The sequence below is a fragment of the Polypterus senegalus genome, chromosome 11, assembly GCF_016835505.1.
Source record: "Polypterus senegalus isolate Bchr_013 chromosome 11, ASM1683550v1, whole genome shotgun sequence".
NCBI classification, from domain to species: Eukaryota; Metazoa; Chordata; class Cladistia; order Polypteriformes; family Polypteridae; genus Polypterus; species Polypterus senegalus.
In genome coordinates, this window is record NC_053164.1 from 16,815,803 (window position 1) to 16,836,074 (window position 20,272).

General features: G+C 44.5%; 1 protein-coding gene across 2 annotated transcripts in view; it reads left to right on the forward strand.

Moving 5' to 3' along the window:
• The window catches only part of six5 (SIX homeobox 5), a 58,800-nt gene extending 48,207 nt beyond the window's left edge, over positions 1 to 10,593 (forward strand). Inside the window, exons 3-4 of one of the 2 annotated variants that reach the window (XR_005635502.1) lie at positions 2,510 to 3,986; positions 9,540 to 10,593. Coding sequence is in view for 1 of the 2 variants with exons in the window: in XM_039768093.1 (XP_039624027.1) it covers positions 2,510 to 3,402 (893 nt within the window). In the remaining variant the exon portion in view is untranslated. Of the gene's footprint in view, positions 1 to 2,509; positions 4,426 to 9,539 lie in introns of those variants that run through there. The other variant, XM_039768093.1, reaches the window with a different exon arrangement.
• Positions 10,594 to 20,272: the final 9,679 nt, after the last annotated feature.

The following is a 20,272-nucleotide window of genomic DNA, read 5'->3' on the forward strand; positions in this document are numbered from 1 at the left end:
GGAAGACGAGTGGGGACACATGGAGTGCTTGCGGGTACGCAGCCGGAACTTCTGCCACACTGGGGTGTGTTCGTGGGAGATTGCCGGAACACACCTGGAGCACATCCGGGTACAGATAAAAGGGGCCGCCTCCCTTCATTCAGGGCTGGAGTCGGGTGGAAGAAGGACAAGGTCAGGAACGAAAGAGAGTAGGAGGCGGTCCGAAGAAGTGGCAGCGTGGTTTGGCCTGGACTTTGGGGAAGATTGGGGTTTGTGTGGCACTTGATTAGCTTGTAAATAGTGTAAATAAACGTGTGGTGGTGCATAATAACATGTCTGCCTGTCTGTGTCCGGGGCTCATTTCACAATACAGTGGAACCTCGAGATATGAGTTTCATTCGTTCCAGCGCTGAGCTTGTATAGCGAATTTCTCGTATCTAGAACAAACTTCCCCATTGAAAATAATGGAAATCCAGTTAATCTGTTCTGCACCCCCAAAAATATCAACATAAAAATCAATTTTCCTAAGAAATAACACTGATAAATAATACTGTATATACAAGTGGAACCTCGGTTTGCAAGTAACGTGGTTTACGAGTGTTTTGCAAGATGAGTTATATTTTTTAATTAATTTTGACTTGATAAAACGAGCGATGTCTTGCAATACAAGTAGTATGGATACACTTTGTCTGCTGAGCATCATGTGAGCATAACTGAGCTGATGGCTCTTCTCTCTCGTGCGTCTCTCTCTCTCCTTATCTCTTTCGCTCGCCCACGCTTCTCTCTCTCTCTCCTTATCTCTCTCTCTCTCTCTTCTCTCTTAGCGCTGCGCGCTCTCTCTCTCTCTCTCCTCTTGAGGGCAATCGTCTCCTATTCTCTGTCTGCATGTCCGCGATATTTTTGGATACGCTTATACGCGAACTGCTACAGCGAAACAATGAAATCACAAGTGCACAAACGCATAGATCCTCACGCTACGGAAGAACAAGTGAGCTGAAGGCTGGCAGCGTCAGCTTGGGTGAATCCCCGAGTCGAGGCGGATCAGGAAACGCGTCACGCATAACCACAGCCTGGCTCGTGGCTCGTTATGTGAGCCAATGCTCGAATTTAGATCCGAATTTTTCGCTCATACTTTCCTCTTATCTTGAATTTCTCGTATACAGAGGTGATCGTATGTAGAAGTTCCACTGTATGTATATATATATATATATATATGTGTGTGTGTGTGTATATATATATATATGTATATATATATATATATATATATATATATATATATATATATATATATGTATATATATATATATGTATATATACACACACACACACCCCCAATAAAATAATTGATACTGTTAATTGAGCACCTGCTTAAATTTAAGTATACATGCCTTTGTAGGTTTCTATTCATTAATTGCACCACCGGTTTTTGTTTTTTGTTTTTTTTGCTTTTAAAATATACATTTACTATATTTATACAAGTGTGTCTTTTTTTTTTCTCCTTTGTATCAGCTAGACATTTGTAATTCTTGGGGTGTAATTAAAAAATATGGATTACCATTTTAATTATGCTCTACTTGTTTCTTACCAAAATTTGACACACAGCAACAAATAATAAACACAAAGTACAAATCTTCAAAAATGCCACAAATGTATCAAATGTTCACACATTTTTTATCAAGAAGACTAACAAGCTTGTTATTTACTAAAGAGATATTTCAAATTCTTTTTTTTTTTTCTTTTCTTTTTTTCAAATTAAAAATGTGAACTGCTGTACTTAACACAAGCAGGCGGTCCAAACTAAGATAAGCAGTGACCCGTTTTAAATAAGGGCCAAATTAAAAAGCTCTGAATTCATTAAAGTAGCTTTTCCTGCCATTTGTCTAATTGCACTGGACGACTTCTCCGATTGCTTTTTCTCAGCTTACTGCTCCGCTTTCTTTAATATGAAGGCTGATAAGCGAATTGTGCCTCTCTGCCTGGTAACGTAGGCCTCGACTTGCTGCTCTTTTTAAACTGCAGGAGGTTTCAGTGCCAAATAAAAAAAGCTTGCATGCTGGCTTAACTACTGTAAGACCTCACATAAAGGAGCCCAGTAATTAAATTACCATAATGCTTAGAAAAGCAAGTGCTGAGAAGATTTTTTTTTTTTTAATCAGTCATCTATCAAGTATTTTGTAGTAAAAATCTGCCAATTTAGATTGGCGGCCGATTGAGAATCCCTAGTGCTAACCTAAACGGTTTTCAACCTCAAATCAACTAAATGTTTAAACCTTTTTTATTTTTTTTTTGTGCACATCCCTGCGCTGTATATATTTCTCCTTTAGGGCAGGATTTTTCATGCAGATGTTTTGTTGCCTTCCAGAACAGGCCGGGTGTCCTCCTTTTTAGAAAAGCCTCCACTTCTTTCCTTCTACACCCTTTGTCAAACCTTCAGGACACTTTTTTAAAAATGTAGCAGCTGAATAGTTCCTCATGTGTCTTTCCAAAATGCTTACTGGTTTTTGTTTTTTTATTTTTTCCCCTCTTCTAGGAAATCTTATCCTGACTAATCCAGCAGGGGGCAGTACCCTCTTGACCTTTCAGCAAGGCAAACTGATCCTCACTGCTACCTTCCCTGCCAGCATGCTCGTCTCCTCAAGTGCCGCCTCGTTGGCTAATCTGCCACTCAAGACAGAGTCTGAATACAGCCAGAATGGTGCTGGTACGGGTATCGTCCTAACGCCGATCATTTCTGTTGGCCCAGGGCAGCAGAATTGCCCAGTTAATAACATATCCCCCAGTGGCACCTCCCTTCCACCAATTTCTGCAGTTATCCCCATAAGCACCACTACCACCACCTCTTCCTCAGTTTCTGTGCCCCAAGAGGGAACAATCACAAGTTCTCAACCCTCCTATCAAACAGACAGCAATATCACCTTTATCAATCCTGGCGGATTCTATCCAAGCACTGCACCCGGGGGTGACAACAACGCTATGCTTTCTTCAGTTAGTTTGATGCCCGCCGCTTCTGTGGGTCTCACTTGCTCGGATGTCATCGGAGGCCTGAACTCTTCTGTGCCCATGGGAGGAGTGGGAGCCAATGCAGGCCATCTTTCCTCGGCCAATGTTACCGGCAGTGCAATGTCAAACCTGGCTCAGGTTGTCTGGAGCCCAGCTCTCAATCCCACTAGTGCGGTCTCGACTGGATTGGTGCTGCCATTGGGGTTAAGGAAAGAGGATCGACTGCTGCCAGATGATGGTGTGGACCACCGGTCTCTACTTGCCTTGCCGGGAGGTGAATCTCTCCTTTTGGGAACTGCACCTGAGGTCAGGGGGCAGCAGTTAGAGGAAGGGCCAGACATGGACAGTGACGATCTGGAAAGCGATGGCAAGGTGCTCACACAGTTGCAATCTGTTCCAGTGGATGAGGACCTGGGAATGTAGAAAAAGAAAAGGGATGGAATGGACACTTTTCTGATAGTAGAGCCTGCCTGCTGCCCAGTGTGACGTTTGGAATGGCCACGGCAACACTGACGAATTGAGGAGCCTTACTTGGGCGCATATGAGTGTAAACACTTGGCATTAAGCGAAAGGTCACAACGGTTTATGGATGTCACCTAAGTGTGATGTGTCCACACAGTACAAACCAACCAGGCCGGCTGTATTCACCTTTTCAGAGTGTGATGGATCTTTCATTTTATTTCCCCCCCAGTTATAAACAGAAGAAGGGCATCACTCGGGACTCCCTGGAGAGTGTGAGTGCAGGATCCGTGTGCGAAATTGGAAACACAAATTGGGCTTCCTGCATTTTTGCAATAGTTAAGGAGCTCTTGACCCCTCTTAGGTGGACCCATACACATAAACTACTTGAAGGATATGCTGGCAGAAACCTTTTTTTACTTTCAGTCAGCAGATTTTCTCCATTATGGATGGAAGTTTTACCTTGAGACATGAGAGGGGCAAAAAAAAAAAGGGAAAATCTTTTCCACTGGTTCTTTGGTGATGGTACGATATTTGAAACATTTAAGGTAACTGCTAAGGTTAAGGTGTAAAATTGATCATGCAAGTTTGTGTGGATGAACAGCTTCTGATTTCTTATTTTCTACCAAGGAAATCCCCCTTCTGCCACCACTCATTTTATTTTTTTATGCAAAATTTGATGAGAAAATTGAAGCATACCAGAAGGGGAAAAAAAGGGTTATTTGCTCAGAATTCAGTATGTTGAACAAGAATGGAGTTTGAAGAATGGCTTTTTCTATGCAAGATTTACCAAAACAAAAGTTAGAGTGGTAGAGAAAGAGGGGACGGCAAGTATGCCGAGGTGCAAGGATCTTCTTTAGCTTTTTCTTTAAGGTAAATGAGATGTTTTTAGAAACATATCCACTGTACAAAACAGAGTCCTATAATACTGAAGCACAGAATAATAACGTTTATATAATGCTTCTCTCACTCCTCCAAGTGCTAAGGACGGGGTCCACTTCAACCACCACTAATGTGTAGCACCCACCTGGATGATGTGACGGCAGCCATTTTGGCACCAGTATGTTCACCACGCATTAGCTATGGTGGTAAAGTGGTGAGAGAGACAATTAGAGACGGGGAATGATTAGGGTGCCAGAATGGCCAGGCCGAGATGGGTAATTTAGCCAAGATGTTGGGAAACAACTTATACTTCACTTAAGCTGCACAGGGGTCTTTAATGACCAGAGAGAGTCAGGACCTCGGTTTCACATCACGTCTGAAGAACGGTGCCATTTTTACCTCACAGAGTCCCTGTAACTGCTGAGGCATTAGGATCCACGCACAGACCACAAGTTAAGAGCAACCTGTTGACCTAAATGTCAATGTGCAAGTCACCAGAAGGTCTAAAATGAGATGGTTCCTGGTGTCAGTCCTGGAGGGGAAAACCAGTTTCAGGTTTTCATTATAACCAGTAAATAAATGGCCGGTTAGGTAAATTGATGACTCTCTGCTGGCCCTTGTTCACTTGAATATGGGTGTCCACGTGATTGAGTCCTGTGGTGGGCAGCCTCCTCTCCTTGGTAGGTTCCTTCCTTGGGTGTAATGTTGCTGAGGTAGTCACTGCTTCCCCGTGACCCTGAAATGGAATAAATAGGTTTAGGCAAGGGATGGATGTATGAAGTAGTTTACATTTACTTATGTTTTATGTATTTTCTAGGGGGTTCACCCCCTGCTTGCTTTGCTCGCCAACCCCCCCGGCCTGCGCAACACATCAGCCACTTTGCATCTCTGCCGCTCGTGTTGTGAAGAACAGGGCTGAACGCACCCCAAGGAGGCGCAGTCGCTCCTCTGAACTCTGAAACCCCCTCTTAAATGGTCATACAATGGGAAACTGTTTTTTTGTTTTTTTTTGCTCGATCAGCTGCTGCTGCCATGGCGTGTGATCTGCATCTCGCACAGCGATTGGAACGTTTATAAGCCTGTACAGCAGCTGTCCTACTCTTTGTCTTTTATTTCCAACGTGGTTAAATCTCTTGGCACAAAGTGTCGCCTCGCGGAATGTGAGTTCTTGATATTTTTTAGTTTATATTTTAAAAACGGAATAAAGATCTGAAAATCTAACAACATCACATTAAAGTTTGATAAATTCTGAAAAGAATGATACCAAAAAATATATATATAATATATGTGTATGTAGATTTTAAAATAAGCCCAATTTAAAGCATGACAAAAAGTCACATAAAATCGTTGCACTTTTAGACTTAGGATTTTATATATATATATATAGTTTCAGGGATGCCAGGGGCCATGACCCGGGCCGGGACATAATGAGGGACCGGATGTGGGTCTGTGCCCACCCTGGATCACGTGGGGGTCACCTTCCTGGTTGTTTTGGGGGCCACGGGTTCAGGGCATGGAAGCTCCACCCTGTAGGGGCCCGTGGTCACCGCCAGGAGGCGCCCCAATGCCTTGGGGACCTGTTACCCCAGCACTTCCGCCACACCAGGAAGTGCTGGGGGGAAGAATTAGGACGGCGCCCAGAGAGCTGCCGGGAGGATAGCCGGCACTTCCGCCACGCTGGGGTGTGGCTAGAGGAGGAATGCCGGGAACACCTGGGGCTCATCCGGGTCCTGTATAAAAGGGGCCGTCTCCCATCATTCGAGGCTAGAGTCGGGTGGAAGAAGGACAAGGCAGAGAGGAGTGTGGAGGCGGCCCGAAGAAGGCATTGTGGCCAGGGCTGTGACTTTGGCGTTTGTTTTGTGCACTAATTTGGGTCTTAGTGACCATTATTTGGGTCTGTGTGACCGTAGCAATTACTTGTAAATATTGTAAATAAATGTGTTTGTGGCTGACATGAACGTGTCTGCCTGTCTGTGTCCGGGCCAACTTCCACAATATATATATATATATATTAGATTAAAAGTGACTTGCAAATCAGATTTACAGATATATACTAGCAGAGTAAGCCTGTGCTGTATAAAGCCCAGGCTGCCAGAAACCATAGATTCTGGCACTTCAATCAATCACATCGGTTGTGCATTAACAGCTAAGTCTTTCCTCTGCTGTTTCGTTTTGCCAATGTGCTCGCCTTGCTTGTGTATTAGTGGTTAAATAATAATAATAATAATGCATGGTTAAGCGAGTTTCACTTTGGCGACAGAGTCGATTTCTTTTAACTTAATGCTGTACCCTCGTACTTCCGGGCCGGACACACACACTTCCAGACGTAGACATTTATATAGCTCTATTATATAAAAATCCTGTGACGAGACAAGACTTTTTGGAAGATTGTTTTCAAGTCCCGCGAGATGAGACTTTGGCCATGAGATTTTTTCAAGTCCCGCCCTTCTCTCAATCATATTCAACCATGCACATGGTATTTTCACCTCTCATTCGTGTGAATGCTTTTGACAGACACAGTTCTTGCTCTCTTATCTCTTGTAAATTTTTATGTTTTCCTCACTTTAAGTTCCCAATTAAAGAAGACGTATTCTGTCTAAATCTTACTGAAGAATCATCCCGAAGGGTTATCAACAGTAAAAATGAGTACACAGGCAATCCTAGCACTGAGAAACGATGAAATCAAATGAATTAATGCCAAAAACGATGATCGGTTACATGCCAAATTGGTTAAATGCGTATCAATAGACAACGCTGAAACAGTTGGTGGTGATCGTGTGGAACATGAAAACATCAACTTACAATATCATGAAGAATATCTACCACCTTAACACCGTTCGCTGTTCCACCGGCTGAATTATAGTTGAAAGAAGGACGTACCCAAGACAGGTAATGTAGTAAATCTTCAGGGGATAACATTAGACAACAAAGGAGATCTTGATATGCCATTCGTATTAAAAGTTAACAGTTTTCCATTAGAACAGCTTTGGCAAAGACAATTAACAAATCTTAGAGGTAAACATTCGAAAAAGTCGTTTTATTTAATAAAGAGAGAAACGAAATTCTATCATGGATAGTTATAAGTTGCGTTGTCATGATGAAAGTCCAAACACAGAATGAAAATTCAGTGCGATATTGATGAAAATGTAATTAAAAATTTTTTTTTACTGAAGTTTTACAGTAAAAGTATAACTTTACAAAGTTTTTGCGTGTTAATTTCAAATCCAAACAGAACAAAATCGTGTAACAAAATGAACGACTCTAACGCAACATGAAACATAATTTACTTTCAAAATTATTACGTTTTGTTTTTTTTTAATATGGTTAATTACTCGCTGTAATGTACAATAGTTAGTAATTTGTACATCCGCATCCCCGTACACGAGCGGCAGAACTGCAAAGAGGCTAGTGCGTAGCACAGGCATGGGGTTGGCAAGCAAAGTGAGCAGGGTGTGTCTCTCTCTCTCTCTCTCTCTCTCTCTCTCTCTCTCTCTCTCTCTCTCTCTCTCTCTCTCTCTCTCTATATATATATATATATATATATATATATATATATATATATATATATATATATATATATATATATATATATATATAACTTTGGCAGTAAAGCCTGTAAAGTAATGAGACTTAGTAGAACACTTAAGAAGTTTGTTTTATAGAGACAACAAGATGGTGCAAACGGCAAAATCATCTTCTTCCAAACTTCTATTTACTTGTTAAACTAAGATCGAATCCTCAGGCCCTAGTAGTAGTATTATTATTATTAATAATAATAATATTACCAACTGACATTTCTTTTGTATTGATGGCTTATTGTGGAGTTTGCATTAGGTTTTGAGCTGAGGGGGTGGGTGCCATCATACTATCCAGTTCAGCCTAACAGAAGGTCAGAGGGGGGTTTGTGATTGGTCCGGATGTCAACGGCTTACTAGGAGGAAGAGTATGTTAAAGTAGGAAGGCTTTGGAGAAATGCCAATTAAAATGAAAGAAAAACTTAATCAAGCAATAAGTGTATAGAAAAGCCGAGTTATTTGCATATGCAGAATTCCATTTGATCGCTCAGTTTAGATGGTGCTTGTCTCTCGGTGGCGCTACTCTGCACTTTTTACAGCAGGAGCACAATTTCAAAATGGGGTCTCTTTAAATGTAAGAAGTGAGCGGGGTGGTTTGGGGGAGCAGATGGTAGATAATTAATGGAACGCTTAGGACGGGGGCTTTTCACAACACTCTATAAATATGGAGCCTTGCCCACAGTTTAGCGGGTGGGCACCCGAGACACTCCTCACTAGCAGACAAGGATTGTTTTGTGTTTTTATTTTGCACAGTTTTTAACAGGACATTTGATTACGTTAAAGACCTGACTGAATTGTAAGTTGGTTGTGGCGATGATGGGGCTCTCTGGTGGGCTAGTTAGTGATGCAGTGAGCCCCCCTTTAAGACGACAGAGATGGGGTGGGATTAGTGAGGGGGCTTTGGTGTTGCTCACATCCCGTTGACTTTACACAACTACAGTGGGCTAAAGCTTTCACCTGCACTTTAGGATTGGGGGGTGGGGGGGGGTGTTGAGTGCCTATTTCAACGAAACTGACAGCTTTGGTGGAGGACATTGTTTTTAATTTATTGATCTCTCTTTTCACTACACTTCCTTCTTGTTTTAGGTCATGTATCATTCTAATTCCTGTTTAGTTGTTATTTTAGTGTTTTTGGAGGAAGAATGCTGTTACTTCAACTTCCAGAAATAGAGGAAGCTACCATGCAATCCCCCCCACCCCCTCTCTTTGCTAGAGTCTGCTTTGCCGGTAGTAACGGGCTTGCGTCAAGCTTGACAGCTTCCTTCCAGCGAGACACCTGGAGTGATTTGTTATTTAATTTGTGTCGACTTTTATTAAATTATTTTGCGTTAACACGGGCCGGGCCATTCTGGGGGTGTAAGACTGGTGAGGTGGCACCCGGCTGAATGGCTCTGGAGATTTGACCCAATAGCTTTCTGGGTGGATTTGTGGGTTCAGATGCATAGAGAAGTGACCCCCACCCCGCTGACCAAATGTGCCACATCCTTTAATCAGACTGGATGAAGAGCTCTGAGGCTACGGGAGTGGCACCCCCAGGGCCTGACATAACACTAAGGACAGTTTGAATGCTGGGTGTGTACCGGGGGGGGCGACTTGTGCTTTTCTGAAGCGGGCTGACCTTCATTTTTTCTGTTTTGTTTACAGATGAATAGGACTGTGTAGGATTAGTAGACACTACCTGTACATAAGGACAACTCTCTATGCAAGCAAGTGGCAGTTACTGCTTGGGGGTGTGTGGGTGTGTGTGTGTGTGTTCGGATTTTATTTTTATTTTGTAACTCTTTTTAAATACAGCTGTATATTCCTGTAAATTAGCAAGTGCCTTTTTTTTGCCCCTTTGTCATGTTGGGGTGCAGCTCTAGGGTGGGTGTCCCAAGTCAGCCATGACCAGAACTCATGTAGTTGTCATCATTGGGTGCGGAGGGCTTTGTTTTTATTAGGCAGCAGTCGGTCTTCTGGTGGTGTGTGTTGTGTCCGGGTGTTCGTTCTAACCAGCCTTCTCTTCAAGGACTCGTTCCTGCTGAAAAGTCCTCACCACTTTGTTAAACGTCTTGGACGTTAACATGTTGACGTCTAAATACAAGCTAGCTTGTAGCAGGCAATCAATAGATGGATGGATGCCACTTATGAGGGAGTGACTGAGAGTGTGTGTGTGTGTGTGTATTGTGGCCTGCAGGGGGCGCCGACACAGACAGACACCAGGCATACATTTCAGCCCACGTGTATTTTGTGGGGAAACGCGTCTTCCTCGCTACCCACAGCAGCTCAGTTTCTTTCTCTCTCTCGTCCTCCACTCCTCCTCTTGGAAGCTTCATCAGACTGTACCTGGGTATTCCACGTGGCCTCATAGCAAGGTCACTCACACGTATGCTGGAGGCCCATCAGAGCAGGGCTCTGCCCTCTCCGACGCTCCTCCTGGTGCAACCCTTGGATCTCAATAGGGCTACTTGTGGGAATCCATGGTGCCATGGGTGTGACCCTGGGGGAGATAACGCCCTGAGCCCACTCTCTCCCCCCGGTCCTTCCTTCCATCCATCTGATGTCCCGACCAGGCAGGGCTCCTGGCTGTGTGCAATAATACAGTGGAACGTTGGCTCACAACCGTAATCCGTTCCAAAACTCTGCTCGCAACCCGATTTGGTCGTGGCCCGAAGTAATTTTCCCCCATGGGATTGTATGTAAATACAATTAATCCGTTCCAGATCGTACGAACTGTATGTAAATATGTTTTTCTAAAGATTAAGGACAAAAATAGTTAATTCTACCATAGAATGCACAGCGTAATAGTAAATTAAATGTAAAAACATTGAATAACAGAGAAAACTAACATAGCAGGAGTTCACACTACAGCCTTACGAACCGCTCGCTGTAAACACTTTTTTTTTTTTTTAACGAGTTTTAAGCGCAGGAAAAAAAAGAAAATTTGAAAACTCCGTCATTTATACAAAAACGAATCATAAATAACCAAGAAAACTTACCTTTCATGAGTCGAGTTCTGGCGTGAAGGAAGTGAGCAGGAAGCTGGGTGGAGAGGAGGTTACAGTTTTGAGGTAAAGTCCCTCTGCGTGATGCACGTCTGACCGAGAACAATGTACTATACAGGGAGAGGCTGAACACGTGCGGAAATCACCGGCGCGTACGAACCAGAAGGGAAGCAAAATAGAGCACAAAGAGTTCACAACGAATGCACAGGGAGAGACTGAACATGTGTGGAAATCACCGGCGCGTACGAACCAGAAGGGACACTGACTTGTTCGTCACCCGAGTGTGTGGTCGTGAACAGTTTGGGTGAACTTTTTGGTCGTAACCTGATTTGTACGAGTTCAGAGACGTTCGTGACTCGAGGTTCCACTGTATATACACACACACATATATATTGTGACCACTAGGGGGCATTGCAGAATCCCAAACCTCACACACAAGTCCTGGATTCAAATAAACATTCTTTTAAACAAAATTCCTGACAACAACAACGTCATTTATTTCTATAGCACATTTTCGTACAAATGATGTAGGTCAACGTTCTTTACAGGATACAGAAAGGGAAAATAGACAAAATAAATAAGAAAAATAAGACAAAACTCAATAACATAGAATAAAAGTAAGGTCCGATGGCCAGGGAGGACAGAAAAAACTAAAAAAAAAAATAAAATCTGCAGGGGGTCTGAGATCACGAGACCACCCAGCCCCCTCCTGATCAGTTGTCATGGAAGGACTTGATGGTGATGGTCATGTGGACTTCTGGCCTTTAATCCATCAATGTAGGAAACAAACAAGCTCTGAAAAACTTGCGGCATTTTTTCCTCCTTTTCCTCTCTCCTTCCTCTCCTCCAGGCAGGCTTTGTCCTTCTTCCACTTCTTGTCCACCTTGCCTGGACCCAGGAGGACTTCTGGTGTTAGGGCATATCCCGATGAAAGCACATTCGGGTCAATCAGAAGTCCAATAAAGTAGGGATCATTAAATCCCTCGGCTCCCCCTGGTGGGCTGTTCACACAACCCAACAGGGCTGCCCCACGGGACTAAAGGTCCCAATATGCCCTGCAGGTGTCCGTGTGGGAATGCTGCCATCTAGAGTAATGGGGGACCCTGTCAGAACTAAAGACTATCTTCCCTTGTCTTTCTATCACACTGGCCTCCCGGGTTGGGTATTGCTCTTCAGTCCAACCCTGCTGGGGATGCCAGTGTACTCACTTCTGTGCTGGCATGTTCTGCCACCCTCCTGGCTTAGGCAAGTAATGCCCTGCCACTCTTTTTGGGCCTTCCAGCCAGGTAAAGGAAACAGAGTCCATCCTGCATGCCATCCATTACTCTCTCTGGTAGGAGCTCCATCTTGACAGGCTGCTGTTTCCCGAAATGGGATGCCAGCCTTCTGGCAGGGTCTCTGTCGTACAGTCTTCAGACCGGAAGGGGTGAAGTCAGTTGCCCTCATTGAAGCTATGGGTGGGTACAGACAATGCCTCCTTGTGTCCAGGCATGGTAGTTCTTCCCTCTGATGATCCCAGACTGTAACACTCGCTCATTATATGGAGTCTCCATCCCAATCGTCGCCTGTTCCATCCTCTCTCTTTGGATCTTGACGCTTTCCGCCATTCCACCTTAGAATGAGCAGCTCCTCTGATAGGGTGAGCAGTGCTCGTAAGGTGGCATTGCCAGCAGGTGAATACGGGAATGTTTGATATTGGCCACGTTACAGTTGTCCGAGTCTCCCACATCCTCGGATGTTAAGGTGTAGGTAGCCGTCAGATCCTTCAGGCTCAACAGTTTCCTTAAATTAGCTTCATGGCTGCTGGCGTCAATCACTGGCCTCGTCTTTAGACACAGATGGACCTCTTGACAGCATTTTGTGAACTTTTCACTGTTCTACTCAACTTGTTTTTCTCAGAAATGCGCGTCTTCGCCCGCGGTCTCCAGACGTAAGAGAACCTAAACCAACACTCGGCTCGGACAGGCAGCTTGGTGAAAGACGTAAATGAGCCTTTGATGAAAAGCTGGGTGGAAGTGAACACCTTGAATCTGACATGCCGGTCAGACCAGATGTTCTCTTAGACTCGATCCCGGTTCAGGCCGCAGGTTGTTTCGCTTTTCTTTTTCTCTGATACCTTGAAACTGTTAAACCAAGCGAACTTGTCGACTTGCTGGCTGTTTAAGATCCGCGGCTCCTGCTGATTTTTTTTATTCCAGCCAAACCCTTTAGGCCCTGGAAGCCATACTGTCTGTGGATGTAGAATGGCCCTGCCGTCGCTTGTCCCAGTATGTGAACCTACCAAAGAACCCCGCGTGGCCATTCGAGACCCTCTTGGAGGGGTCGGGTTGTCGTGAGCATGAATGGGCCACTTTAGCTAGGGAGGCAGTGTGGCGTAGAGAAATCTAACCTTTGTCACTCAGTCCCTACCTGTGACCCTGAGCAAGTCACGAAAAAAATGCCACCTTGATCTTATGGGTCACCTTCGGCTAAACATCCAGTCGTAATGCCAACAGCCAGCAGCACAAAGGCACCTCTTTGAATTGACATCCTTATGTGAGGTGACTTAACACATTTGAGATACGATTAAGCAGATGAAGTGACTCGATTGTGATCACATAATGGTGTCAGCAGTGGGATTTCAACTCACAAACTCATTGTTTGGAGTGCAAAGTCTTCGCCTCACTGCCCACCTGACAATGCCGTGCTTACCGACGATTTACAATTCAACGGTCGAACCGCACCTCTTTTTGTTTGTTTTTTTGCTGAATTGACGTTTATTGGTCTGACGCTCTTATCTGAGGTAACGTACGACATTTGAGATACAATCGGATGCATTTCTTTTGTTTGTCCAGTTGCCGTACATGCAGGTTGTGGCCACACAGTTGGTGTCAGGAGTGGGATTTCAACTCGCAACCTCTGCCAAAGCCTTAATCGTTATGCCACACTGCCCACCTGACAATGTTGTGCTTAACCAATGATTTAGAATTCAACGGGCGAGTCTCGTACTCCTAATGGCCGTTTAAAAAAAGTCGTAAGAAAAAAATCAAGCGACTTCCACTCACCGGGGGTTTCAGTTGGAATGAATTTTCACCAAGGCGTCCGTTGGATTTAAGCCGCATGAATTTCCCATTTCTTTTATTAATAATTCCGGCAGCTTTACTAGAACATTCGTTCGTTCGATCAGTCAGTGAGTCCATCATTGCTTTTAATGTAGTGCCTTTTAGAAACTGCACCCATCAATTCTTCGAAAAGCTGGCACCTTTCTCTGAGCCCCTGCCCAATCCGCCAGTGCTAAAGGCTACTATATAAAACATTGAATAAGGATCAAGCGGAATTTCAAAATGTCAGGGAAATTAAATCAAAATACCAACCCGCAGCAGCCAGGTGGCGAATGTTTGTACCCAAAGGTGCAAGTTTTTCTGCTCCTCTCTGTGTCTCCTCATGCCTAGTACAGGACTGGCACGTCACGCGGGCTTTTAAATTGGGAGAGTACCAAGTGGTAGTGGTGTGTTGTGCCCCATGAATCTGCCCCTCGGCCTAAGAGAAAATTTAAAGATGGAGGCCAGTTCACGTCCTTCCCTCATTCACAGTACTAATTGGGGCTCCCCGCCTCTGCCTGTTTATATTCACCCGCAGCGGAAGCACCGCGATGTATTGAGTGGCATGGGGGGCACAGTGCTTGAGCTGCTGCCTCACAGTAGCAGAAGGCTGGGGTTCTTCTTATGTGGAGTTTGTGTTTCCTCCCACAGTCCGTAGACCTGCAGGTTATGTGAATCTGCGATTGTGATTTGGCCCCAGTGTGTGCGAGTGTGAGTGTGAGTGTGCATGTGCTGGAAGTGATGGAGGCGCCCTATGCTGGCTGGGATAGACTCCAGCAGACCGCCAACTGACCGACCTTGGTGTTTTGGCCTGGTTTAATGCAAAGCTCAGCCTGGAGCGGGGATTGGGATTCATACTGGTTTGCATCCACCGCCCACCCCAAGACCTAAAGCCGTGTACCACTTTGGCAGCTCGACGACAACATTGTCAGCATTTTAAAGGACATTCAATGGAAGACGTAACTGTTGTGAGGTCAGGTGGAATCCCATCTCCTGCTTCTGAGCTACAACAACAGGCCTCGGCCTCCTGCCACCATCCTGTATTGGAATGAGTCTGTAAATGTGTGTGTGTGTGGCCAGGTGGGCAGGCACGCCCAAGGCCTGAATGTGCTGTTACTAAAAACTGTAGGGGGGGGCGGTCTAGGCTTCTAAGTTTGGGTGAAAGGGTTGTGCCCACCCTGTGGTGTATCTGACGTGTGTTCGGTATGCCCCCCTTTGTACACAGTGCTGCACTCCAACAGAAAGACACCAAAGATATGTGCACGCGTGTGTGGATGTGTGTGTGTTTTTCATGTTTTTAAAGGGAAACGGGGGGTTTAATGTGAATATTTTTATGTCCTTTATTTCTTTGTATTTTGTCTGACTTTTTTGTACTCAAAAGTGTTTTATTTTTATAAAAGCATTTTACTGTGATGATATTATAATAAAAATGTATTCTACTGGATTTCAGGACTCGTGCCCCACCCCGGGCAGTCAGTGGGTCGTCTTCATTGTGTTCATAAGACAATCACTTCAGACGGCTTGTTTGTTTTGTCTGGCGCCCCCTGGCACACCACGTGTGTGACATGCCGTTCAACTCATCGTGATGTCTACTTATGGCAGATGTTGGTATTTTTATTTTTGGCCATCTAGACCCAAAAGCTTCTCATATTTTAGGCCATCTTTGAATCACAATTTGAGTAAGAAGCGACATCCTTATGTTAAAAGAGTAAATCAACAGGCGTCTTCAGCTAAAATGATGAGAAGGCTTGAAATTGTGCAGGCCACATCAGCAGGGGTGATACGAGGGGTGAGAGTGGCTCCTTTTCACAAAACAAAAAAATTGGGATCATAAGCACATGGAGTGTCATTTTACGCTAGTTCAAGGTCGCCAATCACAAATGTGATTATAGTTTTGATATTTGATTTTTTTTTTTTTTAAACCAGTGGTTCTAGATCTCCAAATTTCAAACATAAGCATGTGAGGTATCGTTTTAGACTATTTCAGGGTCACTAATTATAATTATGGGGTTATTTTTATTTTTGATCTTTTACTAGGGGTTTAGCCCCCCCTCCCCATGGACCCCCCTATCAGAGGGTGAAAAATAATAAATTTCAAACATAAGCATGTGAGGTTTAGTTTTAGACTATTTCAGGGTCACTAATTATAATTATGGAGTTATTTAAATTTTTTATCCTTTACTAGGGGCTTAGCCCCGCCCCATGGACCCCCTATCAGAGGGTGAAAAATAAAAAAATTCAACCATATGCATGTGAGGTATCGTTTTAGACTATTTCAGGGTCACTAATTATAATTATGGGGTTATTTTTATTTTTGATCTTTTACTAGGGGTTTAGCCCCCCCATGGACCCCCTATCAGAGAGTGAAAAATAATAAATTTCAAACATAAGCATGTGAGGTATCGTTTTACACTATTTCAGGGTCACTAATTATGAATAGGAGGTTATTTTTAGTTTTGATCCTTCACTAGGGGTCTAACCCTCTCTGGACCCCTAGCAGAGAACAATGACAAATTTTTATTACAATCGAGAATATTTTGTCTTGTAAGTATTTCAATTGGAGCACACGTTTGAATGTTTCATATGTTTGACACAACTATTCTTGATGTTTTATGTATTTCTACCTTACATTTCTTATGAACACCCCGAACTAGGGTGGCTTATGCTAATTCAGAGTTTTTGATTCACAAGGTGGTGCCGCCTGCCATATTGTTTCTCTGACATTGTTGCTTTTTATTCTGACTTCCAGCAGCCTCGTGAAGTCTCTCATCCCGCACCTAAAGGCCCTTTTATGTTACACAACATCACATTTTCAGTCACAGATGAGGTTAGCAACTCTTGAACAGCCAGTTGTCAGGAAATTGAACTTTAAAAAAAAAAAAAAAATCAAAAATTGGGACGCTCCCAAAAAATAGCATTTTTTTTTTTTCCCATTGGCACAACAGATTCCAAAGTGCCTTGTGGTGATGATGTGCGGGCAGTGCTGTACAGGGTGGTCCAGATCGTCTGGATGACTTTGATTTATGTTGGGACGATTCCAGTTCGGACCGAAGACGATTCTTTGTGTCGTCAGTTCGCACACTTCACGATAGTCCGGGATTTTTCGAGTGATTTTCAATGTAATAAACTTAATAAGTTATAATAGCATAATGAAAATTGCATAATGAGATCCGGACCACCCTATACGTGTCCCTCTTGGTCGTTATCAGTGCCGGATGTGGAGCGGTGGCCCTAAGCGTATGGATCTGTGCCAGCAATCGGAAGGATTCCATTTCAAATCCCATAAACGCCAGAAGTGACTCTACTCCGGTGGGCCCTTGAACACAAGACCCTTAACCTGCAATTGCTCCGTCCTGACGTTAATCTGCACCCTGCCCTGCAAGAAGCTCCTCCAACTTACAGAGAAAACTGGGGTTGTTGGTGGCAGGATTGGCACTCCAGCCACCATAATAAAACCTCACCCTGTTCCAGTGCGTTGTTGAGGTGTCACCCGCTGCACTCGGCTCCCAGTCTGGGTGGTCCGTCATGTGGTGGGTGTGGCGACGTGCACATGCTCCCCAGCCCGGTCCTCCTGCCTATGCATTTTAAACGATTTCTGAAACTCCCCCTTAGAGTTGTTGATGGTGGTAAACTGGCCCTAGTTAGAAAACGTGAAGGTCTCGTTCATGGTGATCTGCTCAGGTCCAGCAAACATTGTGGACGGTGCTCATAGAAAAAAGAAAATCGAGCAACGCTGTGGCAGAAAGAGGGCAACAACAGGCCGTGGACTGAAATGACGAGACTAATGAACAGCAAGAATGGGCTTCTGATTAAGAAACTGGCTGGAGTGAAACCAGTAAGAGTCAGCTGGTGGTCCGTTGGCTCATTTCACCACTCATTTCTGTTTGGGTGCCCTTTAAGGGAAAAAAATGAAGCAACAAAGAGGATGTGACCGTTAAAATGAAGAGAAAAGAAACGAATCAGCTGTAGAAGTTGCTCACCGATTAAGAAAGTAATTGGAAACCACGACCATCCTGGACCCCTAACCAGAGCAGGGACGTTCTTAGGCATACGAGGACAACGAACCGACCCTGACTTACAATTTTTTTTATTTATTTCTTTTTTGTCGGGCTGTGGGCCTGGGGCCCCTGTCATGCCCCTGGCACTGCAGCCGTCTCTGCCAGTCCCTCAAGTCGTGTGTCACGATACCCTCCTCATCGTAAATTTTATCATTCTTTTCTGGATGTTTTATTAGAATTGCCTTCCTTGAGCTGGGGGCCCTCTGCCTCTGCCTCCCTGGACACCATGCAGGGTCTGCACATTTCTGAACCACGTAAGGCCCCCAAACTGCCCGGCCCGGAGGCACCCAAGATCACGTTAGGAAAGCCAGCGTGACTGCAGTTGCAATGAGTCACCACTAGGAGGGCGGAGACCACAGTGTGAACTTTTGATAATGCAACACCCAATAGGAAATGGTGGATGGAAAACGAGGGGCGGGGCTTATCACTGGCCCTGGCTCCAAGTCCCGGCCGGTCACTCTCTGGGTGGTGTTTGTCCCAGTAGGTCTTCTCAGTCCCCACAAAGAGAAGTTTCTTAGGTTCACAGCAGCCGAGGCATGGCACCCACATTGTGGGGTTCCCTCTTTGCTTTATACCTGGTGATGCCACTAATCCTGTAATGGCTCCTAGAAAAAGGAGTAAAAAAAGGTAAGGATTGGAAATGTTGTTGGGTGCTGAATTAAGGTTGTCCCTAATTTATAAATCTTCAGTTTTCTTAACAGGTTTGCCCAGTGGTGTGGCTACCCAAGCGAGGGTCCTCAAATTATTTATTAAGTCTGCCAGTTGCTGTGGGTGGCACAAGGTGACAAATGTGCTGAGGAGAAATTCAAACGGTGACAACTGTGGTGACATTTAAGGGATCATCTTGTCTTTTCGCTCAGGTAGTCACAATTCAGGTTTACCAGAATTTGTCCATAACTGTCTTCCCCGATGGCTTTTTCCACCTTGGCCAGTCGCTATGGAGGAAAACGTTATACCCACCGGCCGCTTTATTAGGTACGCCTGTTCAACTGCTTGTGAACGCAAATAGCTAATCAGCCAATCACAGGGCAGTAACTCAATGCATTTCAGCCTGTAGACATTGTGAAGACGACCTGCTGAAGTTCAAACTGAGCATCAGAATGGATGACTGAAGTGACTCTGAACGTGACATGGTTGTTGGTGCCAGCCGGGCAGGTCTGAGTATTTCACAAACTGCTGGTTGACTGAGATTTTCATGCACAATCATCTCTAAGGGTTTACAGAGAATGGTCCAAAAAAGGGAAAATACCAGTGAGTGGCAGTTCTCTGTTGATACCAGAGGTCAGAGGAGTACGGCCAGACTGGTCTGAGCAGATAGAAAGACAACAGGAACTGAAATAAGCACTCATTACAACTGAGGTATGCAAAAGAGCATCTCTGAACACACAACACGGCAAACCTTGAAGAAGGTGGGCCACAGCAGCAGGAGACCACAGTGGGTGACACTCCTGTCACCTAAGAACAGGCGCCTGAGGCCACACTTCACACAGGCTCACCAAACTTGGACAACAGAAGATTGGGGGAAATGATTTCTGCTATGACATTCGGGTATTCGGGTCTGAATTTGACATCAACCACATGAAAGCATGGATCCATCCTGCCTTGTATCAATGGTTTGGGCTGATGGTGGTGTGGAGGATATTTTCTTGGACACTTCAGGCCCCTTAATACCAGCTGAGCTTTGTTTAAATGCCACAGGCTACCTCAGGTGTTGTTGCTGACCATGTCCATCCCTTCATGATCGCCATCTTCTGAGGGCCACTTCCAGCAGGATAACACGCCATGTCACAAAGCTCAGATCATCTCAAACTGGTTTCTTGAACGTGACAATGAGCTCACTGGACTCAAATGGCCTCCACAGTTACCAAATCTCAATCCAGTAGAGCACTTTGATGTGGGATGTGGTGGAGCAGGAGATTCACATCATGGATGTGCAGCTGACAAATCTGCAGCAACTGCGTGATGCTATCATGTCAATATGGACCAAAATCCATGAGGAATGTTTCCAGCACCAGGTTGAATCTACACCAAAAAGAAATATTTAAGGGAAAAGGGGGGTCCAACCTGGGACTAGCAAGGTGTATCTAATAAAGTGGCCGGTGAGTGTATGAACTTACAAAATGGTTTATCTGCACATTAAGATGTTGTTTTACCAGCTAAATGTCGGTGGCCCCTCTACCCGTCCACTTGACCCCATCCCTTCACGTCTCCTCCAGGCATTCTCTCCCTCAGTTATTTCTAAAGTCATAGACACC